This window comes from Morchella sextelata (assembly GCF_020137385.1).
Source record: "Morchella sextelata strain SCLS chromosome Unknown scls_21, whole genome shotgun sequence".
Classification (NCBI taxonomy): Eukaryota; Fungi; Ascomycota; class Pezizomycetes; order Pezizales; family Morchellaceae; genus Morchella; species Morchella sextelata.
Window position 1 is genome coordinate 1277523 of NW_025408636.1, and position 22170 is coordinate 1299692.

Genomic DNA, 22170 nt, shown 5'->3' on the forward strand with positions numbered 1-22170 from the left:
GCACCAGATGGCTGGCCGAGACCCCAAGCTGGCTCGCAGCTCATATCACCCTACCGTCGATAGCTTGACCACATCATATGGCTGCGGCCAAGGGGGGCTGGAGACCGGAGCCGGAACGCTTCACCATGGTCTACCATGTCAACTATAAGTTGACTGTTCGTTGACTTATCAAAGGAAAGAAGAAAGAACCATCAAGTAGAGGCCAATCAGCTAATCTAATTTGACTAGATTAACAATCCGAGATGATCCAACATCTGGCACCCCAGACCATACTGTCGGCACCACCGCTGCCGATTCCCTTCATTTTTCCCTTCATTTTTTCACGGCGGCTTGGCCCGTGACCGTGGGAGCGTCTTAGCCAGCCAACCGAGTAACACAGTACAGCAGTACTTAAGCTTCTACCCGCCGCTCCTTACAGCCACTAACGTGACCCGCGGCCGGGTTAGAGTATCACCTCCACACACACCACTACCACCACCATCGCCACCACTCGCCTCACACCACCGCCGCCTCCCCGTTTAACCAACCCAGCGGCACACAGCTACCACAGCGCACAATCCAACCGCTGCATCAAACCCGCACGCCCAAATCCAAACAACGCTGGGGCATGCAATCGAATAACGCGGCCGTCAACCCTACAGACTACCCGGGCCCGGCTCTGGATGAATCCACTTGATTTACGGCGGACACAGATAAAGATACAGATACAGGCACTCCTACTGATCACCGACGCGCAGATCTAGAAGGCTATAAACAGCAAAGTGTTTCAGTTCACATGTTTCCGGCACAAACTCACAAGTCTCTGAACTCTGTCGCACACACCGCACCAGCCTGCCCAGGATCACCAAGTCCATATATACATCCCCGGAACCCATCCACGCGCAAACCGGAGAAATCTACACTAATTCATACCCCCACACACTGACCTATATGCCTACCTACCACTACACAGCACCAGCCTGACCAGTCTCAAATACGTACCAGCAGTAAATCCTCGAGAGTCGAATGCAGTAGCGACTCTTCGATGCTGCACAGGATCCAAGGCCACAGCTAGGGATCTGTACCAGGATCAATGAATAGATTCAACATTTCGCTATGCTATACCTCCTGTCTGTACCTGCGGCAGCAGCAGCCTTTCCAGCCAGATGTCCCTCGCTGACTATCCGAGACTCACAGGGTGCCGTTTCGACTGGACCCAGAAAAGCTAGAGCTGGGTGTCCGATCATGTGTTATCACTCGCGAGTTACGAGTGAGTGTTCATGATGCGAATTGGTTGCCTGTGGGGTTGATGGGATGGACGGTACGGGGAGTAGGTATAAGTGTGGGTATTTTATTGTTTCACTATTGGACTACGTTATGGACTCAATTCCCCACACACCGCTATTCCGCCCCGCTATTCCAGCACAAGTTTAAAAAAAACTACATTGATATCTCCCCCGCGGCCCCGCCCCCCCACTTCCCCCCCTCTTGCTTCACCCCTCCCCACTACCACATAAACCTCTGCACCCCCGCTTCTCCCTCCCACACAAAACCCCACCTCAAAAACACCCACAACACCCCCGCATCCACCAGCACAAAGCCCACAGTCTCCGCCCACCTCCTCCACTTCTCCACCCCCGCCCCCTCCCCGCCACCACAAACATGCACCCTCCACAACACCCACCCCACAACAAAATACCGCGCTTCCACCAGCCCCGCGCCCACCAGCGTCCCCACGACCGCCACTCCCCACCCCCACACCCACACCACACTCACCACCCCTCCGCGCCGCAGACCCGCTAGCACGCTCCATGCAGCGACCAGATACACCGGTGCCAGTGCGTACCGCACGAGCGGGTGGCGCAGGATGCTCCGCCGGAACACGTAGAAGACAAAGTGCCGGTTGTCAGCGAGCAGGTACGGGTGCAGGTACGTGTTATAATGGACCGCAAGCACAATCGCCGCTAACATACATGTGGTGCGAAGTAGCATTAGCCAGGACACTGACACGGGCTTTGTAGCCGCGGCGGGGGCGAAGCCGGGTGGGAGCTTGCGCGCGCGTTTACCGCGCGCGGAGCGGCGGGGGGGCGTGATGTAGACGCCGACATTGTCGGCCCAGCACTCTGCGATGAAGGATTTTGAGAGCAGGAGTGGCCAGGAGGTGAGGAGCGTGAAGGTTGCGAAGTAGAGGAGCTGTGGGATGTGTAGGGTCGGCTGGTGCGCGGATTTGTCGCCGAGGACGATGGAGAGGTCGTTCCAGAGGATGAAGACGGCGAAGGACGAGAGCACGCACAGGTATGGCAGCACCGCGACAAGCAGGGCGGTCCAGTGCTGCAGCGCCGCGAGAAGGATGGACACGGGGGTTGAGAAGAAGAAGTCCTGCGCAGTGACGGAGGGTGTGAAGGGAGGGTTCCAGACGCGGATCTTGGACGCCATGTCGAGGACGCGGGACCATGCTTGGGACAGCTCGCTGGTGCGCGCGGGGGCGGACTGGACATTGATCGTCCACGGCCCATCCTGGACCTCCTCCTGCGGCAGCACCAGCGGCTGCAGCGGCTCCTCCTCCGCAAGCCGTGAATTCACCCTACTCAGCGCCGGCGGTGTCGGTGCCTGCGGGGGCGCAACGGCCGGTCGTCCCTTCCTCTTCTTCCTCCTCCCCCCCGGCGACGCAATCGGTGTCACCGCCGGCGTCACCTCCTTCACCACACTCTCCTCCGCCACCGCCTCGACCGCCGCAGCAGCAGCAGGCTCCTCCGTCTTCTCCTCCCCCTGCGCAACCTCGAGCGCCCTCACGCCCTCCAGCACAACCAGAAACACCGCCCACAGCACATTCGTCTGCCTGAACCACAGCGCCACCCATCCCGCGCCCGCACTCGCCCACGTGCGCCGCTGCAGCCAGCACAAGTAGCTGAGCAGCACAAACACCGTCGAATACACGTCCGTGTAGTACAGGCCGGCGAAGAAGAACAGCAGCGGGAACAGCGCCACGTTGACGGCGCTGTGTGCGGCGGCGGCGCGCGGCAGCCCCGGGTGCACGAGGCGGAGGATCTGGTACGTGACGAGCGGCAGCACGAGCGCCACGCCGAGGGCGTTGAGGGCGCGCAGGGCGGCGGGGGTGCATGATGTGACGAGGGCGAGCGGGTAGGAGAGGAGGTAGAGGCCAGCGGGGGTGGTGAGTTTGGGGTCCCAGACGGTGAAGCGGTTGGTGCAGTAGGCTTGGGCTTGCGGGATGTGGAAGACTTCGTCCTGTGGGGGGGGGAGAGAGAGTTGTCAGCGCTGCCTGCCCACCGCTATGTACTAACCACCACCCCCTACCACCAATATCAAGAGCAATCGGGTTCCCCGAGCAGTAAGTAACGCACCAGATAGGGCTCCGGCACAACAGAGTTGACGAGCACGCTCACGGCCGCGGTCGCCGCGGCGAGGACGCAGATCCGGGGGATGAGAGGGTGCATTTGGCGAGCTTGTTTCACCCTCTGATTGTGTATTTGTTTTTTTTCGCGTGTGGGGAAGTGAGAGAGCGAAGAGGAGGTCGGGGAAAAGGGAAGAGGAGAAGAAGGAAAGGGAAAGGGATGATAGGACGCAGTCAGTTGTCGGTTGTTCACTACGAGTTTCTGTTGAGCCTCACTTGCTAACTCTTGACCAATGGCTCTTTCCCCCCCCCCCTTTCCCTGTCTGTCTGGTCTCTCGGGGGGCATGATCGACACAGCTACATGTAGAGTAATTGCAGACAGATGCTAACACTGGAGGAGCTCTTGTGCTTCAATTCGTGAACATCGCGCTCTACCAGAAACCCCCAATCCCAATCCCACTCCCAATCCCAATCCCAATTCCCGCCCCCTCCGCTCCTCTTCTCTTTTCTCGCCAGAAAATCCCACCACGGAATGTGCCGAGTGTTGGACCCTGGAGAAGGGCTTGCCGCAGCCCTAGCCCTGCGGCGGTGTAACCAATCAGGGGAGAGCGTGTGTGTGCAGTAGCCCTAACCCTGCAGACGTGAGAGGGCATGGAGGCGCCGGAGTAACAGTCAATGGTGGGATCTATCTATCTATATCTTGACACGTGCGGCGGGAGGGGGGGGATTCAGGTGCAGAAAGAGCCGAGTTTGTTTGTGGAGGGTTTCATGCTGTTATTGGTGGTGGTGGTGGTGGTGGTGGTGGTTCGAGTCGCGTGCTAGCTGGAGTGGACGATACCTCACCTCACCAATAAACAAACCCCCAATCCACAATCCACAATCCACAATCCACAATCCACAACCCACACGCTCCCCGCCACCAAGCACACACAACATGACGACCGCCGGCTCCCCCCTCCCCGGCACCGGCCCCCTCACCCCCTCCGAAATCGCCTTCCTCGCCGAGTCCCAACCAATCACCATAATCCCGCGCCAGCGCCTCGACCGCCTCCCGCTCATCTCCGTCCGTCCCCCTCTCCCCCATCCCCCCAAAAAAAGCACACCACTAACACCCCACCCCACAGGGCACCCTCCCCGCCTTCCACCCTCCCCAGCGCGCCACCGTCCCCCTCTGGCTCGCCCTCCTCCTCAAGCGCCAACGGCGCTGCAACATCCTGCCCCCCACCTGGCTCACCCCCCCGCAGCTCGATCTCGCGCTCAAGGCCGAGACCGACTCGCCGTTCTTCAGCGCGCTGCCCTTCCGCTGGCTCGAGACGGCCGAGCTGCTGCTCGAGGTGGCGGGCGACGACATTGGCGACGTGCGCGTGCAGCTGCGCGAGCTGCGCGAGGTGCGGCAGGGCAAGGTGCGCGAGGGCGTGAGGAAGGGCGTGGAGGGCACGTATGTGATGATGAATGGGCTGGGCGCGATGGAGATTGCGGAGGTGAGGGGCTTTGTGGCGGGGGTTGTGGATGGGGTGAGGAGGATTGGGGGGAGTAGGGAGGAGGGGAGGAGGAGGGGGGAGGAGGAGAGGGGGGTGGGTATGGAGGAGGATGATGATGAGGAGGAGGATTAGTGGGTGCGGGAGAAGAGGGGGGGGGGGGGGGGGGGTTTGTAAGTATGGTGTGGTTTTGCTTGCTTCTTTTTTTTTTTTTTTTTTTTTCTTCTCTCTCCTTTTTTTTTTTTTTTTTCTTGCGCTTCTTGATGGTGATGGCGTGGATGTGAATGTGCACAAAGCTACCAAACAGCTCCCAAACCCGTCCCATCCCAAGCCCAACACCGGCCAGGAACACCCTAGCTCGCCGCCCCACTCCCAGCATCTCCATGCCCTCCACTACTCTACCCCCACACTGGCCGATATCAAGGAGCAGGGTACCTAGTACATACATACCATACTTATCCTCTCCACGGTAGCCCGCCCACCCACACTGCCACCATAGCCAGAAACCTCGAATCCTATATCTCAATCCTGCACCTAGCCCCCATTATATAGCGGCCGAAAATAGAAAGAAAGCACAAAAGAAAGAAAGGAAGAGAGAAAGAAAAAAAAAAAAAATAGCAATATCAAACGATTACACCCGCGCCGAGTGCTTCACCGTGCCATCACCCGGCGTACGTGCGAGCTAGAGTACATGCATGGTAGAAACAATACCGGATGACAATCCATGATCCCGCTGCGCGTGCCCGTATTCCAATGGCTACATACATACATGTAGCTGTAACAAGACCAAAGCACCAGATGACATGTAGAAGAGACGACAATGTATCAACAGAGTTTCCCCCCCCCCCCCCCCTTTATACGCCATAATCCAGGACAGTTTCTCACGCCACCTAACTTGGCCGGATGGACTTCAATACCGAAACCGAATCGAATGTTATGATCCCGTGCCGCCCCACACCGAGTGCTTCACGAGCCATCACCCGTCATTGATTTTCCATAGCCAGAGAAACAAAACCACCATATTGCCATCACCCGTGACTGTGTTCTACACCTCTATATCATGCAACCCCCCCCCCATTCTCAATTAAAAAAAACCACACTAGGTATGAGTGGCTGTATACTATTGTAATTGTATCTAACAAATCAAGTGGTGTATTATGCTGTGGATCAGTATCCTCCCTTCCCACTTCCCTCTAACCCCCCTCGCCTCTCGAGCTTCATCCTGAGCTCTCGTGCCCCGTGCCTCATCGTCATTACTGCGTGCACTATCATCAACGAACGACCAAATATATCCTATCCCAATGCCAGAAACCGGAAAAGAAAAGATGGAAAAAACTATAGCAAACAAGAACAACAGCCAAATTAAACTCCCACAAAGCAAAAAAATCTCGCAAGGAAAGACATTTAAACACACAAGCAAGCCTAAAAAATAAAGAGAGAAGAAAAAAAAAGCAAAGCAAACCCCTCCGCCTATAAAGACTAAAGAAAAAACTAAGGCCTAAAAAAACGGGCCTAAAAACTAAAGAAACCCCCACCCACCCCCCCCCCAAATTTAACCCCCCCCCCTTCTTTTCTTTTTCTAATAGGTCCTATACATATGCACCGTCTCCCTCTCATCCGGATGCCTCGCCTCCTCAATCTCCACCATATCATCATAATACGGCGTCTGCTGCAGCATCAACGGCGGCGGCGGCGGCGCCTCAATCATCAGATACTGCGCGGGATGCGGCGCTGCCGGCGGCGGCGACGGGATCGTCGGTATATACATCGTCTGCCCCTGCTGCTGCTGCTGTCCCCCCTGATGCTGCCCCTGCTGGCCATGCTGCGTGATAAACTGGTGCTGATGCAGGTGCTGGTGGTGGTGGTGGTCGAAGGCCGTCGGCGACACCAGGCCGTTGTTCATATTGACATTATACGCCACGCCGCCATTCATCCCCATGTTCCCCATGTTCCCCATGCCCAAGCCATTCCCAAACGTCTGATGCTGCACCACAATCTCCATCGTCTCCGTACTCGACGTTCCGCCGCGGCCCCCACCCCCGCCCCCCTGCTGCTGCTGCTGCTGCTGCGCAGGCAGCACGCGGTTCAGGCTCTCATTGTACCCGCGGATCTCCTTAACCAGGGCCGAGAAGCGGCTGCGGTCCTGCACGACCCAGAACACCTTCTTCTTCGCGGCGGCCTTCTTCTGCAGCCTCTTGCTCAGGCAGCGCAGGTTGACGTGCGTCCACTCGAAGCCCTCTCGTGTCACGATGACCTCGTCGTCGCGCAGGCGCTCCAGGCCGCCGCGCTCGCTGAAGCCGCCGGCGATGAGCGTGAGCAGGTTTGTGACGACGTTGCGCGTCTCGATGCTGGTGAGGCGGGCGTCGAGCGGGCGCGGGTTGTGGCCCTTGTCGCGGAGCAGCCCGAGTGTCTTGCCCCAGGTGATGAGGAAGAGGCGTTCGATGGAGAGCTGGAGGAGGAGGGATTGGTGCTTTTTGGAGTGCGTTTTGTGCGTGCTGATTGTGTCGAAGAGGAGGATGGTGGTGAAGAGGGTGGAGGAGAGGGTGGTGGGGTCGTTGGGGAGGTGTTTGGAGGATTTGGAGGATTTGGACATTGTGGATGTGGGGGTGGGGGGGTACAGGTGGTGTAGGTGGTGGGTGATACGATCGGGCGGGTGGGTGTGTTTGGTGGGGATTGCCGATTAATTGATTGATGGGATGGATGCGCGGTGTGGTTGTGGTTGTGGAACGGAGAAAGAAAACTCCTCACGGAAACATGAATTGACCTTACTATGGACCAAAAGCCAGAACAGAAAGAGAGAGAGGAGAGGAGAGGAGAGGAGAGGAGAGGAGAAAGGTGGGCGGGTGAGTTGGCCAGGGTTACTTATATCAGTCAGTTCACCGTACCGCCCACCACACACACACACACACACACACACACAAACCACTGCACTCACTCTACTCACAGCCAACCCGACATCTTGGGCCCATACATACTCGTACATACACGGGTGGTACCCGCACACTGCATCCAGGCCTTTGTTTCATGCCTCCGTCTCCGTCTTTATCCCCTTGTTATCCCTCTCCCTATTTCTAGCTACCTATTCATACCTATCCTCCGGTCCCTCACTCTCCCTCCTCACTCAACAGCAACTCCCAAATCTCCCAACCCACTCCCCCAGCACCTGTCACCTCACTCCCACTACATAGCACCCATCACCCATCTGACCTCCACTGTGTCTCCTCAGCTCCGTCGATACCGTGACCGACCCGACCACCCCTCGACCGGCCGCCAACCAAACCACCCACCCAACCGGGCCGCATAAGCGCTCCCCTCCTGTCGTCGTGCATGACACCACACAACCCAGCAAGCCCAACCACACACACAACCACACACATGTGCTGGTCCACTGTCGTGCGAGAGGGTTAGGGCTCGCCGCGCAGCCTATCGGATGCGTCGTGGTACGTGTACTCGCTCACGTCTGGTGCGCACGCAGAGGAAGGAGGAGAGTTTGGGGGGGGGGGCGGGGGGGTGCCTGAGGAGACTAGAGCAGGTGGCTAGTTTGCTCTACGCGCGAGTGTGAGAAGCTAGAGTAGGGTAGAGTAGACTCGTAGAGTGTGTAGGGGACCTGGCTGGCTGGCTGGCTGGCTGGCTGGCTGGAGGTGTGGCCAGCGTCGGTGGAGCTGTCGAGTCTACATACCCTACGACGTCGGTGGGTAGGGTAGATAGAGCACATACTCTACATCCATGAGTGAGTGAGTGAGTGAGGTTTACAAGTTTCATTCACAGTAAGCAGCACTGGTAGGGTGTAGACTGGCCCTCCTCCCGACCTCCCCTCTCTGACGATACCTACCTACCTACATCAACATGTTCCCACCAGCAATGTAAGTACATATGTATATACTCTCTACGCACAGCATCTACAACCACTGGCGGCCATCCCACTCGACGTCGGCTAGAGCCTCCACTCCCCCACCCGGTCCTGCACAAGATCTACAAGGTTGAAGGCTGTACCTTCCCGGCTCCACCCCGCCCTGCTGATCGCCCAACAGGCCCCCCCGTCGCGGCTAGGCCGTTTCAAAAACGTCAGGCCCGTTGCGGCTAGTGGCCCTTGGGGGGTGAAAGTGCTACTCTACTCTCGAGTAGGTACATACAGTGACAATGATTACTGTTGCATGTACATTGATGGATGTAGTTGGATATAGATACATGGCCGGTGATATAGATAGATACATGGACTCTACCCGCCGGACCAGGATAGGTAGGGCAAGACAGGATTGTCTACTCTACTCTACTCTACCCTACTCTACTCTACTCTACTCTACTCTACCCTACTCTACTCTACTCTACTCTACTCAGCGATCGATTGCCGAGCACAAGTATGAGGAAGGACGCTGCCGGACGGACCGGTGCGTAGGACGGATCCGGTATGTTACTGGTATGTACCTACTCGTATGTAGCATGTAGGCATGTACGGCCTGTACTAGGTACGTGTAGAGTAGGAGGTATGTTACGTAGAGCGGAGTAGAATACTCTAGAGTAAAGTATGCGCAGTCGCAGCCCAGGCAGGCTCTACTCTACTCTGGAATACCTACCTACCATCGGCGTGTGAGATCGCAACTACTAACCACTCCCCATGTACCTACTCTCCATACACTACTCGTATTCTACATACCACACAGATACGCGCCAAGTCCACAATTTAGCACAGTATGCAATAGCGGTTCCTTTTACAAACGTCAGGAAAAATAACGAGTACTCTCCATATACCCTACCCACCTACATGCACCGTACATGTTGCCCACTCTGTCCCCCAGCCGTTGAACAACGATATAAGATGCGCATCCTCCTCGGGGGCCATGCGCAGCTACTACCTACTACTTCCCCATGATAGGATGCACGATTACGCGACCGTTTGGATCGGCTCGGCACTTTTCTGATTTGCCACGGCGCGGCGGCCTTTCTAGGGTGGGGGTTTCAGATCGAGGACGGAGGACAGAGGGGATAGGTATGTAGGTGTGTGTGTGTTTAGTTTGGGTCCTGGAGACTAGTGGAGTGGCCATGTGAGAGGTTGTGGTTGTGGTGGTGGTGGTGGTGGTGTGGTGGAAAGGGCACAAATATGTATGTTATGTGGGCACAACGAGCTAGCTTATGAGTGACATGAGAAAGTGGAACGAGACTACTAAGCCCTTCTGTCCAGTCTGACATGAATACTCTAGGTAATCCCTGGCTCTCGTTCCTATCACGAACCTCGCCTGTTTGCATACAATTAATGGAGTAAGCAATCAATCAATCAACGAACCTCGTCTGTGGCTTGGCGCATAAGGCATCACTCGGCGCACTGATACATGAGACCTCCGTTAACTCGATCCACGGTAATACATGTAGTAATATGCGCCTCTAACGTTTGTGCATTTAAGCATAGTTTTTTTTTTTTACGCTTATGCACGGATCACCACTAATATGTACATACACAAAGAAATATCGAATTCCGCGCGGAGGCCAGCTGCCTGCAGCTAGATCTCGGTCATATTGAGTAAACTGTATCATCTGATGAACGGCAGGTAACTGCAGATACATCTGAATACCAAGTCAGTCAAGAGAATGGTTGAGTTTTGGCCATTTCTTTGAAGAATATGGGTCAGTCACGAATGCATACAGTTTAACGAAAATCCGAATACTCGTGAGGCGTTACACATAATTATATAATTAAAACAAAAGAAACATGTGACAAGTCTGTCATGAGTACTATGCAAATGCTGTATACATATATAAACGCTTTAAAAGAAAGTAGAATTAAGGAAAATGCATATGAAAGAAAAAAAAGAAAAAGTTAAAAGGTTGAACGCTCAAGCTCTCATCAAAGAGGATCGTCGATTTCGGGGCGCCTTAGCATCCTTGCAATTGCTGTAATCCCAAGTGTTATCCGGCCACTGGATTCTTCGTCTTTCGGTTTGAAGTGGGCACCTCTGTCAAAGAGGAGTCTCAATATCGCGCCGTGCCCGCCGTTTGCTGCTGCCTGGAATGCCGTCATACCGTGACCCCATCCCGCACTAGCGTTTATATTGGCGCCTTGCTCCAGGAGGAGTAACACAACCTCGAGATGCCCCCCACCTGCTGCTGCTTGGAGTGCTGTTCGACCTTCAATATCACCTGGTTCGGCATTGATATCGGCACCTGCACCCAGGAGGAGGAGCACGGTCCCCATATGACCATTCTCCGCCGCTGCTTGCAGCGCTGTTCGACCGCTGCTATGTCCTGCACAGGCGTTCACATCCGCACCTTTATCCAACAGGAGCGCGACAATGTCGATATATCCATTGCCTGCCGCTGCTTGGAGCGCTGTTCGGCCGTGATAATCTCCTGCTCTGGCGTTGATGTTTGCACGGTAACCTAAGAGAACCCGCACGGTTTCGAAGTGTCCCTTCTCTGCCGCCGCCTGCAGCGCTGTTCGCCCGTTACATTGTGTCCCTTCAGCGTCGATCTGGGCACCCAAAGCCAGGAGAAATAGCACCATTTCTGTGTGCCCATTGCCTGCCGCTGCTTGCAGTGCTGTCCGACCACCGCTCTCTCCTGCTCTAGCATTGATCCTGGCGTGTTTTTCATATAGCAATCCCGCGATGTCCCTGTACCCCCCACCTGCTGCGGCTTGCAAAGCTGTAAGACCGCCACTGTCCGCTGGTTCGGCGTTGACATCGGCACCTCGACCCAAGAGGAGTGATACAATATCGAGGTGTCCACCACCTACTGCCGCTTGTAGTGCCGTTCGACCCCCTTCATATCCTGCTTTACCGTTGACCTCAGCACCTCTATGCAAGAGAAGTTCCACGACCTCAATGTGTCCACCGCCCGCGGCTGCCTGCAATGCTGTTCGACCGTGGTCATATCCTGCTCTAGCATTTATGAGTGCACCTCTATCCAAGAGGAGTCTCACCACCCCGATGTGCCCGCTACCTGCCGCTGCTTGAAGCGCCGTTCGGTCATCAAATTCCGCTGCTTTGGCATTGATGAACGCACGTCGATCTAAGAGAAGTGACACAACATCAAGGCGTCCTCTGCCTGCCGCTGCTTGAAGTGCTGTTCGACCTTCAAATTCCGCTGCTTCCATATTGATATCCGCACCTCTATCTAAGAGATATTTCACGACTTCGATATGCCCGTCATCAACTACTGCCTGGAGCGTTGTCCTACCACGTACTATAGCTTCTTTAGCGTTGATGTCAACACCGCATCTGTCCAAGAGGTCGGATATGGGCTTTGTATCCCCGCTGCCCGCTGCCAATAGAAATGCTTCTCCCATGACTGAACTGTCGCCCATCTCATATTTAAATATCAAGGCCTCAAGCTCAACCCGCTTTGTTATCCACCTATGCATCCGGGCCCCACTTGAGGTTATCCTAAGCCACTGTTTGGTAGTTAGGCATCTTTTGGAAAATTCTACACCCCATTCAGAGACGGGGACGCCGAGCTTCAGAGTCTTCTCTGGAAATTCCGCACTTCCGCTACAGTAAGAGTGAAAAAGCTTTGTGTTAGCCTCTAGAGCATATTCTATTTCCGGGTCAAGACCAGAGATGCTGTCTGTAGTTTTAGAGGCTGCCGCAAAAGGCGTTCGACCGGTCAAGATCTCGAAGACAACACAACCTAGAGCCCACATATCCACAGCCATCCAATCAAAAGATTCTTTGGGCTTATGGTATCCCAGGAGCTCCGGCGCCATGTACGCTAGGGTCCCTCCCCGATTACCCGACTGGCTCATATTTATCATACATTTTGATGATCCGAAATCAGCTAATTTGATACGCAAGGGTTCCAAATTGGCGATAAGAATGTTCTAAAATTTCTTTAGTAGGAGATCTTAACAAATTCGTTCAGGAACATCAATGCATAAATATACAATGGTTAGGCATAGATAGCTGGTGTCTCCTTCTCCCCCGGCGTCCCCATTGGTAGACTATTTCTGTTCAGGATGAGCTCCACTATAGAAATCTTACCTTGATACGACCTCCATATTTGCAGCTCATAACTGAACTCGAGTAGTAGACCATGTGTGGGTATGGGGTCGGTATGGGGCTGGGAACGATCCTAGTACGGGGTATAATTTCAACAACTGAGCAAGCAAATCAGAAATACACATACCTTTGGCTTTAGATCTCTGTGGCATATTTTTTTCTTATGCAGCACCACAAGCCCATCGAGCACTTGCTCAACTATTTGCCGGGCCTTTTCCTCTGACATCTTCCCGAATTCGAATTCAGTCTTGATATACTGTGATAAGTCGCCACCCTTCATGTATTCCATTGCAATATAGATAGAGTTCGTGTCCTCGTACCATCCCAGGCATTTCACGAACAGATTATTCTAACCATTTCATGTCAGTTATAAATCAACCGCAAAGGTTTAGGAGAGTCCTCACATCTCTCAGCGCAAGCATCGTCCTCAACTCCCGCTCAATCACCCTGTGTCGATCCCCCATCTTCCTAAATTCCAGCTTTATCTCCTTGACCGCCCTCAACTCCCCCGTCCGCTGCTCCTGCTGAAGAAAGACCTCTCCGTACCCGCCCTCGCCAAGCTTATCCTCCCTCTTCCATTTAGTACCTGCCTGTAGCAGCGGCCAGACGACCGGCCACCACCCTCTCTTGCCCTCTGAGTGCTCAACAATTTGGTTCTTTGCGTCGATCTTTGTGTTGAGCTTGAACCTAAGAATATCGAGCGACAGTATCGGTGACGGGGCTCGTTCTGCCATGGTCGCGGAGTGAATGTTCAAGCTTCGAAGAGTACACTTCTCTTGTCCCCCGCATCTTTTTGACCACAGTTTTCACAGCTTGCGCTGACTGCGCTGCCTCCTATGTACATACACACGTATTCGGGCACGCGCTTTGTCACCGGTCGCAGCCACTACATTCGGGATTGGTGTAACAATATCTGCATTATCCAGAAGCGCCGCAGCCAATCAATCAGACAGCTTCTGCATTCACTTGCTCCGGCGAAGCTGAGCTGCTGCCTAGGTAAGCACACATCTACGTACCCATAAGCGCCGCCACCATGTTGGGCATGTTACCAAATAAGAATTTGACAGCTAACCAGTGGAGAAAGAACTTCGCACCATATGGCCATACTAGCACTGAATGTCCATCATTATCGTGAGCGCTCCATGCACTGCGCCCGGGATCGTTATTTGGACAACTCAAGAGACAACAAACATCGTTTGGTTGCAATTATGTATACATGTCCTTAATTAAGCAGCTGAGGTTTTATAGGGAAATCCGTAATCATGGGGATCCGAATCCTGGATCTCGGCATAGGTATGGCCCTAACCCTATGCCAAGTCGCAAAAAAAGGAAATACTGCTGTATACACCACCTTTCCGCCATCTTACCCCTTGCCAAGTAATTACCCAGACCGATCGCCAATTCCTGGGCTCACCTGCCCCGAATATATGAAGAATTGCCAAAAGCCTCCGGACCCAACCAGAAATTTGGCGGATGCTCGACTTCAAATAAAAAAATCACAACCCTTCCGGCTGCCATGCCTCAGTCTCATAGCCCCAAGGCTTAGTGGGATGTGAGGTCTGGTGGTGAGCGACACTGCAGACTCGAGAATGGAGACGCAGTCGGTTGCGTCATAAATTCTCACTCGTTGTGAGATACTTTTGTGACTGTAGAGGAGTCCCTGACCGAGAATATATATTCTCCTTGCACAATGTTGGGCATTCCCTCTAGCCACGAATACAGTGCTGCCAACTAATGACTAACCCTATTGGTAGGCTTGTAACCTATCCTTACACGTTACCCGTGTCTGGCTATATGCTGATTTGATTTATTGATTAAGTAATTACACTAAGGTGATAATTATGGCCTCCCGGTTTAGGGAGATAGTGGTATTGGCTGATCGCCTGGGTCTGGGACTTACTTTATCCTTATATGATACTCAATAGATCTAGAGATTCGAAAGTAAGCCTTTTGTCCTTTTCCAAGTGAGTTACAGATAGTAGGACTACAAGTCGTACTTATCCGGACATTTTTTCAAGGGTTCAGAGTCGGTGACATTGGGGTATGTATTTAATTGGTGTACTTGTTATGCATGTGTAGAGTAATTAATCCTTACGAACACTCCGATATGTGATATAAGCGAGTGATGGTGTATGACCCATATATGTCGTGCACAAACTAATGGGATACCGACCCACCCTAATTTCTGGATTACATAGCTTCGCATACGTAACTCGAAGTATACAATATTTAATAGCTTAAAAATATATCTACAGTCGAATCGCCCTATAAGGGTACGACTTCGCGCCACTTTTGTACCCTTATCCCATAGTCCGTTAAAGCTGCCTATTGATTCGGGTGGTGTATTTTCAACCATGGCTTGTATCTAGATCACACACATATTCGGCTGCCACCCTTCCTCTTTTGGTAATTATTTTGTCTCAAAATAGACAGCATCCAAGTACCGGATTATGGGATAGTGCAGGATCTGTATAGTATGAATAGTTGCGTGTATAGAGTAGAGTGGCGGGGTTATGTAATGGCCACAGTTGCCACTAGTTAAGTGGAGTATATTAGATTAGGCGAGGAGCTTCTCTCCTGGAGATCATCATCAATGGTAATAGTTATTTACACGCACTTCATATAGGGCGATTCGACCGCATCTCTAACCTAAGACGAGTATACGTATCCGGTGTTTAAAATCCCTTAAAATACCCTGGTTTGGATGTCCTATGGACTTTTGATACCACGGTGTTTATCTAAACTAAATAAAGGGCATTTCTGGCGGTCGGAAGTCACTGCCTAGTGATGGCCACGAGACAAGATATCTCGAGCTATCGTTTTGAGACTTGCATGTATGCCTACAAGACCCGGCAATACAGAGCGTTTAGAGGGACTTCTATCTCGAGACAAGACTAAGGTTTGTCTCGAGACATGATGCAATACTTTATCGCTACTCATATACCTCGTACAGGTCTAATAATGGTCCGCTGGATTGATCATATGGGGTTTCAGAGGTGCACTTGGGGGAAAGCTGCAAATTTATAGCAAGCAGGTCCTGCCAAGATGAGGATAAATTTGGCCGCTATCAGGATAAGCCAGACAAATTCCAAGGTTAAGCTAGAACTGACAAGACCTTTGTTAATCGGTCTTTGTAGTAGATGTGGTCGACGAGCCAGCTCGAGATTGATTGATTGATTAATTAATTAGAGCCCGCTCGAGAAGAGAAGGAGGCCGAGGAAAAGTTCGATTCGACCTGTGAAGCTAGCAGCTGCTCGGTTTGACTCAACTTGTGGAAGCTTGAGTGGCTCGAAATTCTCAGTGGTCTCAGTTATTAGCCCTTAAGGCCTTGAAGTCATACTAGATCTGTTTTTGTCAATATATTATATTTCTAGGGTTAGGGTTTGATACTCCATGATCTTATAAACTCATTATTCTGAATTTTGGGCGCCAAATACTGAAGCTCCATGCCACAGTATTAAATGATCACTGATATTGTCGGCATCTCTAGAAGATTATTTCAAGACAAACAAAGGGTGGGGAATGCATAGAAGCAACACCTAAAAAACTCGAGCTTCTCAAGTCGAGCAGTGGAATAAGCTCGAACCAATTAACTCGACTCGTGAAAGTAGTTGCTCGTGACCACTCGAGCCGACTCGTCTCGTTGACCACACCAAACTGTTACTGCAGATGCTAGAGGTACCATCACCTACACCAAGATTTTGCCCTGCACATACCACATTACCAAATAGGTACGGGAACCTACCCCACTCCCGTTGTTTTGTCGATATTGAACTTGTTTAAACTTGCTCTCTAGAATAATGGGAAACGATTACCAGCTGAGAACATAATAGAACATCTCGTTCTGAGTCATACTAAGTCCACATCTCCTTGAAAATGACCCTAATGACCTTGAAGACGAGCTTGAAAATGGCTTCGAAGACGGCCTCGAAGACAGCACGTGAGAGAGATCTATATCAAAGTTAGGGATACAAACAAAGGGGCTTATGACGGTTCAAGCTATTGAAGCCCCGATAAAAGAAAGAGAACACTAATCTTTTTGTAGTTTGTTGGATGAAGAGCAAACAGTGAGTAGTGTGAAATATCTGGAGAAACCGCGCTTGCAATAGCACGTGATAGCAGGTGATGCCGGGTGATGGCAGGTGATGGCGGATGATGGCGGGTGATGGCGGGTGATATGGCCTACCAACTGTATCACATTAATACGCCACTAGCAGTATCGAAATTATGATATATCAGACCACATTACATAATGGGACCCGGCGTGTATGTAGGGTGTAGATTATATAGTTTTACGAATTCTATCCTACGAAGGGACCGCACCCAAATCAAAGGGCATTTTAAGGTTGGGGCTTTATTTGCCTGATTACATGCGCACACCCCATCAGGCCACACTCATTACTGCAAACCTTCATTCTCATGTATCACCTGCCACACTTCCCCACAATCAGTCTTCAATGCCTCTCAGTCCTTTAACAGTCATACCCTAAGTACTATTCACTAATAGAGCCTTTCGACCACTTTAATTACTCGATCATTGCAATGGAATGATTCTGTTTACTAGGCCGAGCTGAATTCATGACAACATACCAAATAATAAGGAGATTTTGATCACATCACGAAGGATAATGTTGGTACCTACTACGAATCCCTTTACTTGATTGAAGAGGATCGCGTACCCATCTACAGTTCTTCTGATTTTAAGAGAGAATATGGATCTTTTTAAACCCTCAAAGCAACTATATCTGAAAACACGCCTGCAGCCTGTCGGCCAACCCCTCGAAGTTCAAACGAATTGAAACTACAAACAATCATCTATACTTGGTGTCTGCTGCTAGCAGGCAGCGAGTAAGGGTTGGCTCGCCTCAGGGAGGATTGGACGGTGTGAGTTAGGGAAATACCATAGATCTTAGGCTCAAAACCGTCAGTCAGTGGGAATATACGAAAGTCTAATATATAGTTCATAGATTTGGGAACAATATTCGATTATCACGTCAAAACAAATAAGATGAAGTCCCCTAGACGAAGATACTGAGCAAGGAGCTTTATGTAAGAGCTCGATGACAAGTACTTTCTATACTCTTCATTTACTCATATATGCATAGGTTTTTGTGTAGTCCGAACTATTCCAACTACTACTCAGGGCCCGTTTGGGGGCCGTCCAAAACGGAGCTATGGGGGCTTAAAACTCCGTTCTGAGAAAACGGGTTGTGTTTGGCGACCCATTTTGCGGGTCCAGAAAACAACGTTAACTCCATGAAAACCGAGGTTTCCAACAAGCAGCTAGGACCTACCCCCCCGCTCAAAACTCCGTCTCGAAACCCCTCCGTATCCCACCCACTAACGGAGGATGGTTGAAACGTTATTTTCTACTGAGGCCAGCTCCCAAACAGGCCCTTAATTTCTAGCTCTCAGGCTTCGGTGGCTTCGGCTGGAGTAGTATTTTTCTTTTCTTTGCTTTTTTATTTCTTCATTTTGAAGAGAATCGCTGTTATCTTCTTCCTCATTGTGAATCAGATACATATCCAAGTAGGTCTCATAAAGAAAGCTGACAATACTTATATCCTACGCAGGTTCAAAAGTATGACCAAAGATCAGATTTCACACTTTATATCGCCAATTTTCAGAGTCAGGACCTATTGTTTCCTGTTCATGTTTGCCCATGAAAAACGATAAATACTGGTAAAAAAGAGCTTGTCCGACCGACCGTACCCATGATCTAAGTAATAACCAAGTCGTCGTCTAAATAAGACCTGGTTACGTATATATACGTATGTTTACACCCATCCACCGGCGCGAAACGTAGGTATCATATAGCTTTCTGCTTCGACAGCGACAAAGGGATTTCTCAATAATTTACTGATTCAAAGGCTTACCAATTTATGGTGCAATAGATAGAAGGTAGCGATAAACCTCATATTATTTCTACTGTCTATCTCAAAATTTGATTTTATTAACTTACAGAATACTGATCGATTGCCGTTGAGCTAAAAGAGGAGTCAAGTATATGTTTATATTTATAATTTAAGCATCTTTGGATCACATATTGTATTACCCACCCAATGAAACTAGTAGTATGTAAGTAAATCCACGAGATTTGCGTTGCAACTAAAGTTACAGTGAGTAGACGCTAAAAGACGTGATCACTAGTGATCACGCACGCATTTGAAGCAACTACCTACGTCGAAGAGCGTACATACACTTATACATCTAAAGAGGAACACTAACTTAACCTGAGTTTTAGTCAGTGCTTATGCTCCACAAGTGTCTCTATGTAGATTCGACTATTTCAAATTCAAATCTTCATTCGAATATAAGCAATTTCTCTACACCATGTTTTCACCTATGGGGGCTAAACCTACTACCTAAGTGCTTACATTAATTATACACCTTTAGTAGGTTCACCAACCACTCAGACAAACTTATTCTTGATACCCCGGAAAACTCTCCGCACAAAATCTCGCGACTCACAGCACAATCAGCTTATAGAACCTCATCGGAAAGACATAATCGAAAGTTTCGGTATAAACCATGTCCCTGGGTCTAGATATTTATTCTCCGGTTGGAACATGATGAATGAAACTTTAATCTTAGCTGCGTATATACATTCTTCGATGGTCAAAACCCTATGGTGGGTACATACGTACCCACATAAAGGGTCTACATTTGAGGCACATATCATGCGATTCAGAGGTTTGTGCTGAATGTATGTAACCCCCCACACTCTCTCATTGGCCGCCACAACGGATTCTTTAGCACATTGGCTACTCCATCTACCTACCTACCTAATATTCAGCCAACGAGCCGGGTTGACGAAGGGACGGATGAACCAACGGGTGGAAGGTCCGTGTGTTTGTCGTTGTACCACAATGACGTAGATGGGGGCTTTGAAACAGCATTCGAGACACTTTTTCACATCGCCGGGGGCTTTAGGATCGGATTTAAGATCGATCTATCCGTTTTTATTTACACTTGATTTACATGTTTCCCGCGAATTTCTCCGGGTATAAAGCTTGTTCTAGAAGAATCCAAGTATCATATCATGAGTATATTTAGAATTATATGGAAGAATGGTGATGAGAAGAAACTAATTATAGAGCAAACAGGTTTCAAAGCGTTGGTGAGATGCCTCGATGCCTAGGTACCAGGTATAAGCTGTGGCATTTCTCAAACATCGAGTTCAAGGGGCTCTCCGGAGGAAGCGATACGTTACTGCGGCAGATGAATTGGTGGAGTAAGTCGAGCCCCACGAATGAAGACATGTGATGGCAATTGCAGTTTCTTTATTGGATCGGCCCACTTTTATGCTTGAAATCCTCAAACAGCCTCGGTTATCAAGCTTATAATTACTTCCTGGCTGGATAGCGATACGAGGTTTCATAACCGAGTGATAACTTGTGATTAACGGGGATTCGCTGAGACAATTCTAATAAGCGAGGGTGCATATTCCCAAGGACAAGTAACCTTTTGATAACCAGCATAGATCTACAAGATCTACAAAGCACAAAGCCTAAAGACTGCTTGTATAGGAAATAAGTTCCTGACTATCGTGGAATGTTTCAGTGAGGGTCCGGGCCAATATGCGCCGACAATTATAATAAAAGGAGGTTTTCTCGGTGAGCCCGAGGTTTCCAGTACGTACAGTCCACTCAATGAATATTCGAATACTGCCTGTTGACAAACAGGGGTTGGAAACGTGACGAGAAACAGCCAAGACGCGAAACCCTTCATTTACTGTTGATTTCTATTGGCTCAATCCTCCCTTGTTCGTCGAGGGTATTTGTCGAGTGACGGTGAATGACTGTATCTACATTATTTTGAGGGCTTGATGGCACAGGTACACTTTCAGGTAGGCGTACCCACCGCCGGCACATCTTCATCGCTAGAATGATCTACACCAGGTTTCAATAGAGCTTATCGTTGTGCGGGAAGCCACTCGTCCATTTTTTCGAACACCTCTAATAATTACAGGTATATCGCTCTAGTTAATTAGAGATGCTTCACTACAAGTCACTCGATTATCGCGCCAAGAGGAACAATGAAGCCCAACCCCTTCCATCTCTGTTTAACCGAGGCGGGAAGCAGCTCCCACTTTGAGTGTCACCCAGACCCTTCCTGTCCGCTCAACCCTCCCTCGCCCTCCACCGTGAAGCTGGGACGCTTGTTTTTTCCGGAGGCGCCGAACGGAACAACCGGCATTAAGCTCGGTATTTTTCATAAAAGGTGGGCCGGGTGTCTCCAAGTGGCTAGTTATCACAAGTCAACATGCTTATCTACTAAATTTGTTCCTTGTTTACAGGAACAATAAGGCCCACGTGAGCGGGTATGAAACTGGGTTAAATAAGTGTGCACTTAGACTGTGGACATCCCTATTTGCACAAACGACAAGCACTGACTGTATCTAACCACGAGATTATTAGCTGCATGCTCTACCCTAGAGTAGGTAAAGCACTCTACTCTACTGTGGGGTAATGAATTCTTTGGATCTAGTACGAATTGGTACTCTGCCTATATATTTGATGGCCCAGAAATAACTGTTTGTTTCCGATCCTTTGAAAGGGCGGACCGCATGGAGTAACCAGAATAAGTTTTGTGTTTTGTTCGCTAGGGGTCGGTCGATAAGTACCTACATGTGGAGTACCTATGCACTCTAACCTGTGGACCCTTCCTCACTTTTGACGCGGATAGCCCTGCGGGGAAGGGCCACATTGACAATTGCAACTACATCATCGTACCATGCTCGGCGGATGTACGAACCGTACTTTAGACACAGGTGCATACCCTGCATTCAATCAGTTTCTTAATTATCTAGATACGACCTTGAAACTGGTCGCGAAACGATAAAGGGAATTCTACACATAGGTCAGAAGTTACAGCTTGAGGCTTTTATTGGGCTATGCTTTTCAATTTCAATCTCCAATCGTCACACTGCAACATGTGAAGGTTATTGACGGCTTGGAAGCAAATACTAGACCGTGTCGTAGTAATGGAGCACATTGATAGAGGGATATCTGGCTCTCCTCGTCATTCCGGGTTCACCATGCATAAGTTTAAGCATCCTGGGCCATAGGGATCCATGAAAAAGAAAATTCAATGTAGATCTCAAAAACCAACGAATGGGCATCAAAGTAACGAACTTCTATATGTCTGACCCTACCGATCACTGCTATTGATCATCACTGTGCCAGTACTTTATTCTGCAATTGAACCTGGGTTTTTCAGCGGTCCTCACCGCAAAAAAAAAAAACTTAAGCCAAACGGTGAGCCTAGAGAGGGCGCGCACCCACCAACAGGCGAGCTGAAACAGAAACAAAAAAGCAAAACGGCACAGCTAGAGAATTTAGCTATCTCGCAAAAGCAGGTCAATTACTCG

General features: G+C 50.5%; 7 protein-coding genes across 7 annotated transcripts; 3 read left to right on the forward strand and 4 right to left on the reverse strand.

Annotated features, from left to right (window-relative positions):
* Window positions 1-1485: 1485 nt before the first annotated feature.
* Window positions 1486-3434, reverse strand: H6S33_006888 (uncharacterized protein; the record flags this gene model as incomplete). Its single annotated transcript, XM_044838248.1, has 2 exons — window positions 1486-3225; window positions 3342-3434. 2 exons carry the CDS (start codon window positions 3432-3434, stop codon window positions 1486-1488), a joined length of 1833 nt encoding a protein of 610 aa, XP_044689706.1.
* An 831-nt stretch (window positions 3435-4265) lies between these two features.
* On the forward strand, window positions 4266-4944 carry H6S33_006889 (uncharacterized protein; the record flags this gene model as incomplete). Its single annotated transcript, XM_044838249.1, has 2 exons — window positions 4266-4394; window positions 4456-4944. The coding sequence occupies 2 exons, from the start codon at window positions 4266-4268 to the stop codon at window positions 4942-4944; spliced, it is 618 nt and encodes a 205-aa protein (XP_044689707.1).
* A 1444-nt stretch (window positions 4945-6388) lies between these two features.
* On the reverse strand, window positions 6389-7402 carry H6S33_006890 (uncharacterized protein; the record flags this gene model as incomplete). Its single annotated transcript, XM_044838250.1, has 1 exon — window positions 6389-7402. One exon carries the CDS (start codon window positions 7400-7402, stop codon window positions 6389-6391), a length of 1014 nt encoding a protein of 337 aa, XP_044689708.1.
* A 3246-nt stretch (window positions 7403-10648) lies between these two features.
* On the reverse strand, window positions 10649-12505 carry H6S33_006891 (uncharacterized protein; the record flags this gene model as incomplete). Its single annotated transcript, XM_044838252.1, has 1 exon — window positions 10649-12505. One exon carries the CDS (start codon window positions 12503-12505, stop codon window positions 10649-10651), a length of 1857 nt encoding a protein of 618 aa, XP_044689709.1.
* A 182-nt stretch (window positions 12506-12687) lies between these two features.
* H6S33_006892 (uncharacterized protein) lies at window positions 12688-13531 on the reverse strand (the record flags this gene model as incomplete). Its single annotated transcript, XM_044838253.1, has 3 exons — window positions 12688-12870; window positions 12925-13146; window positions 13202-13531. 3 exons carry the CDS (start codon window positions 13529-13531, stop codon window positions 12688-12690), a joined length of 735 nt encoding a protein of 244 aa, XP_044689710.1.
* Window positions 13532-18859: 5328 nt separating this feature from the next.
* H6S33_006893 (uncharacterized protein) lies at window positions 18860-19742 on the forward strand (the record flags this gene model as incomplete). Its single annotated transcript, XM_044838254.1, has 8 exons — window positions 18860-18875; window positions 18948-18989; window positions 19042-19114; window positions 19168-19192; window positions 19280-19319; window positions 19392-19432; window positions 19489-19503; window positions 19731-19742. The coding sequence occupies 8 exons, from the start codon at window positions 18860-18862 to the stop codon at window positions 19740-19742; spliced, it is 264 nt and encodes an 87-aa protein (XP_044689711.1).
* A 36-nt stretch (window positions 19743-19778) lies between these two features.
* Window positions 19779-20786, forward strand: H6S33_006894 (uncharacterized protein; the record flags this gene model as incomplete). Its single annotated transcript, XM_044838255.1, has 8 exons — window positions 19779-19843; window positions 19904-19917; window positions 19983-20031; window positions 20361-20431; window positions 20483-20493; window positions 20635-20646; window positions 20699-20719; window positions 20769-20786. 8 exons carry the CDS (start codon window positions 19779-19781, stop codon window positions 20784-20786), a joined length of 261 nt encoding a protein of 86 aa, XP_044689712.1.
* Between the last annotated feature and the right edge of the window lie 1384 nt (window positions 20787-22170).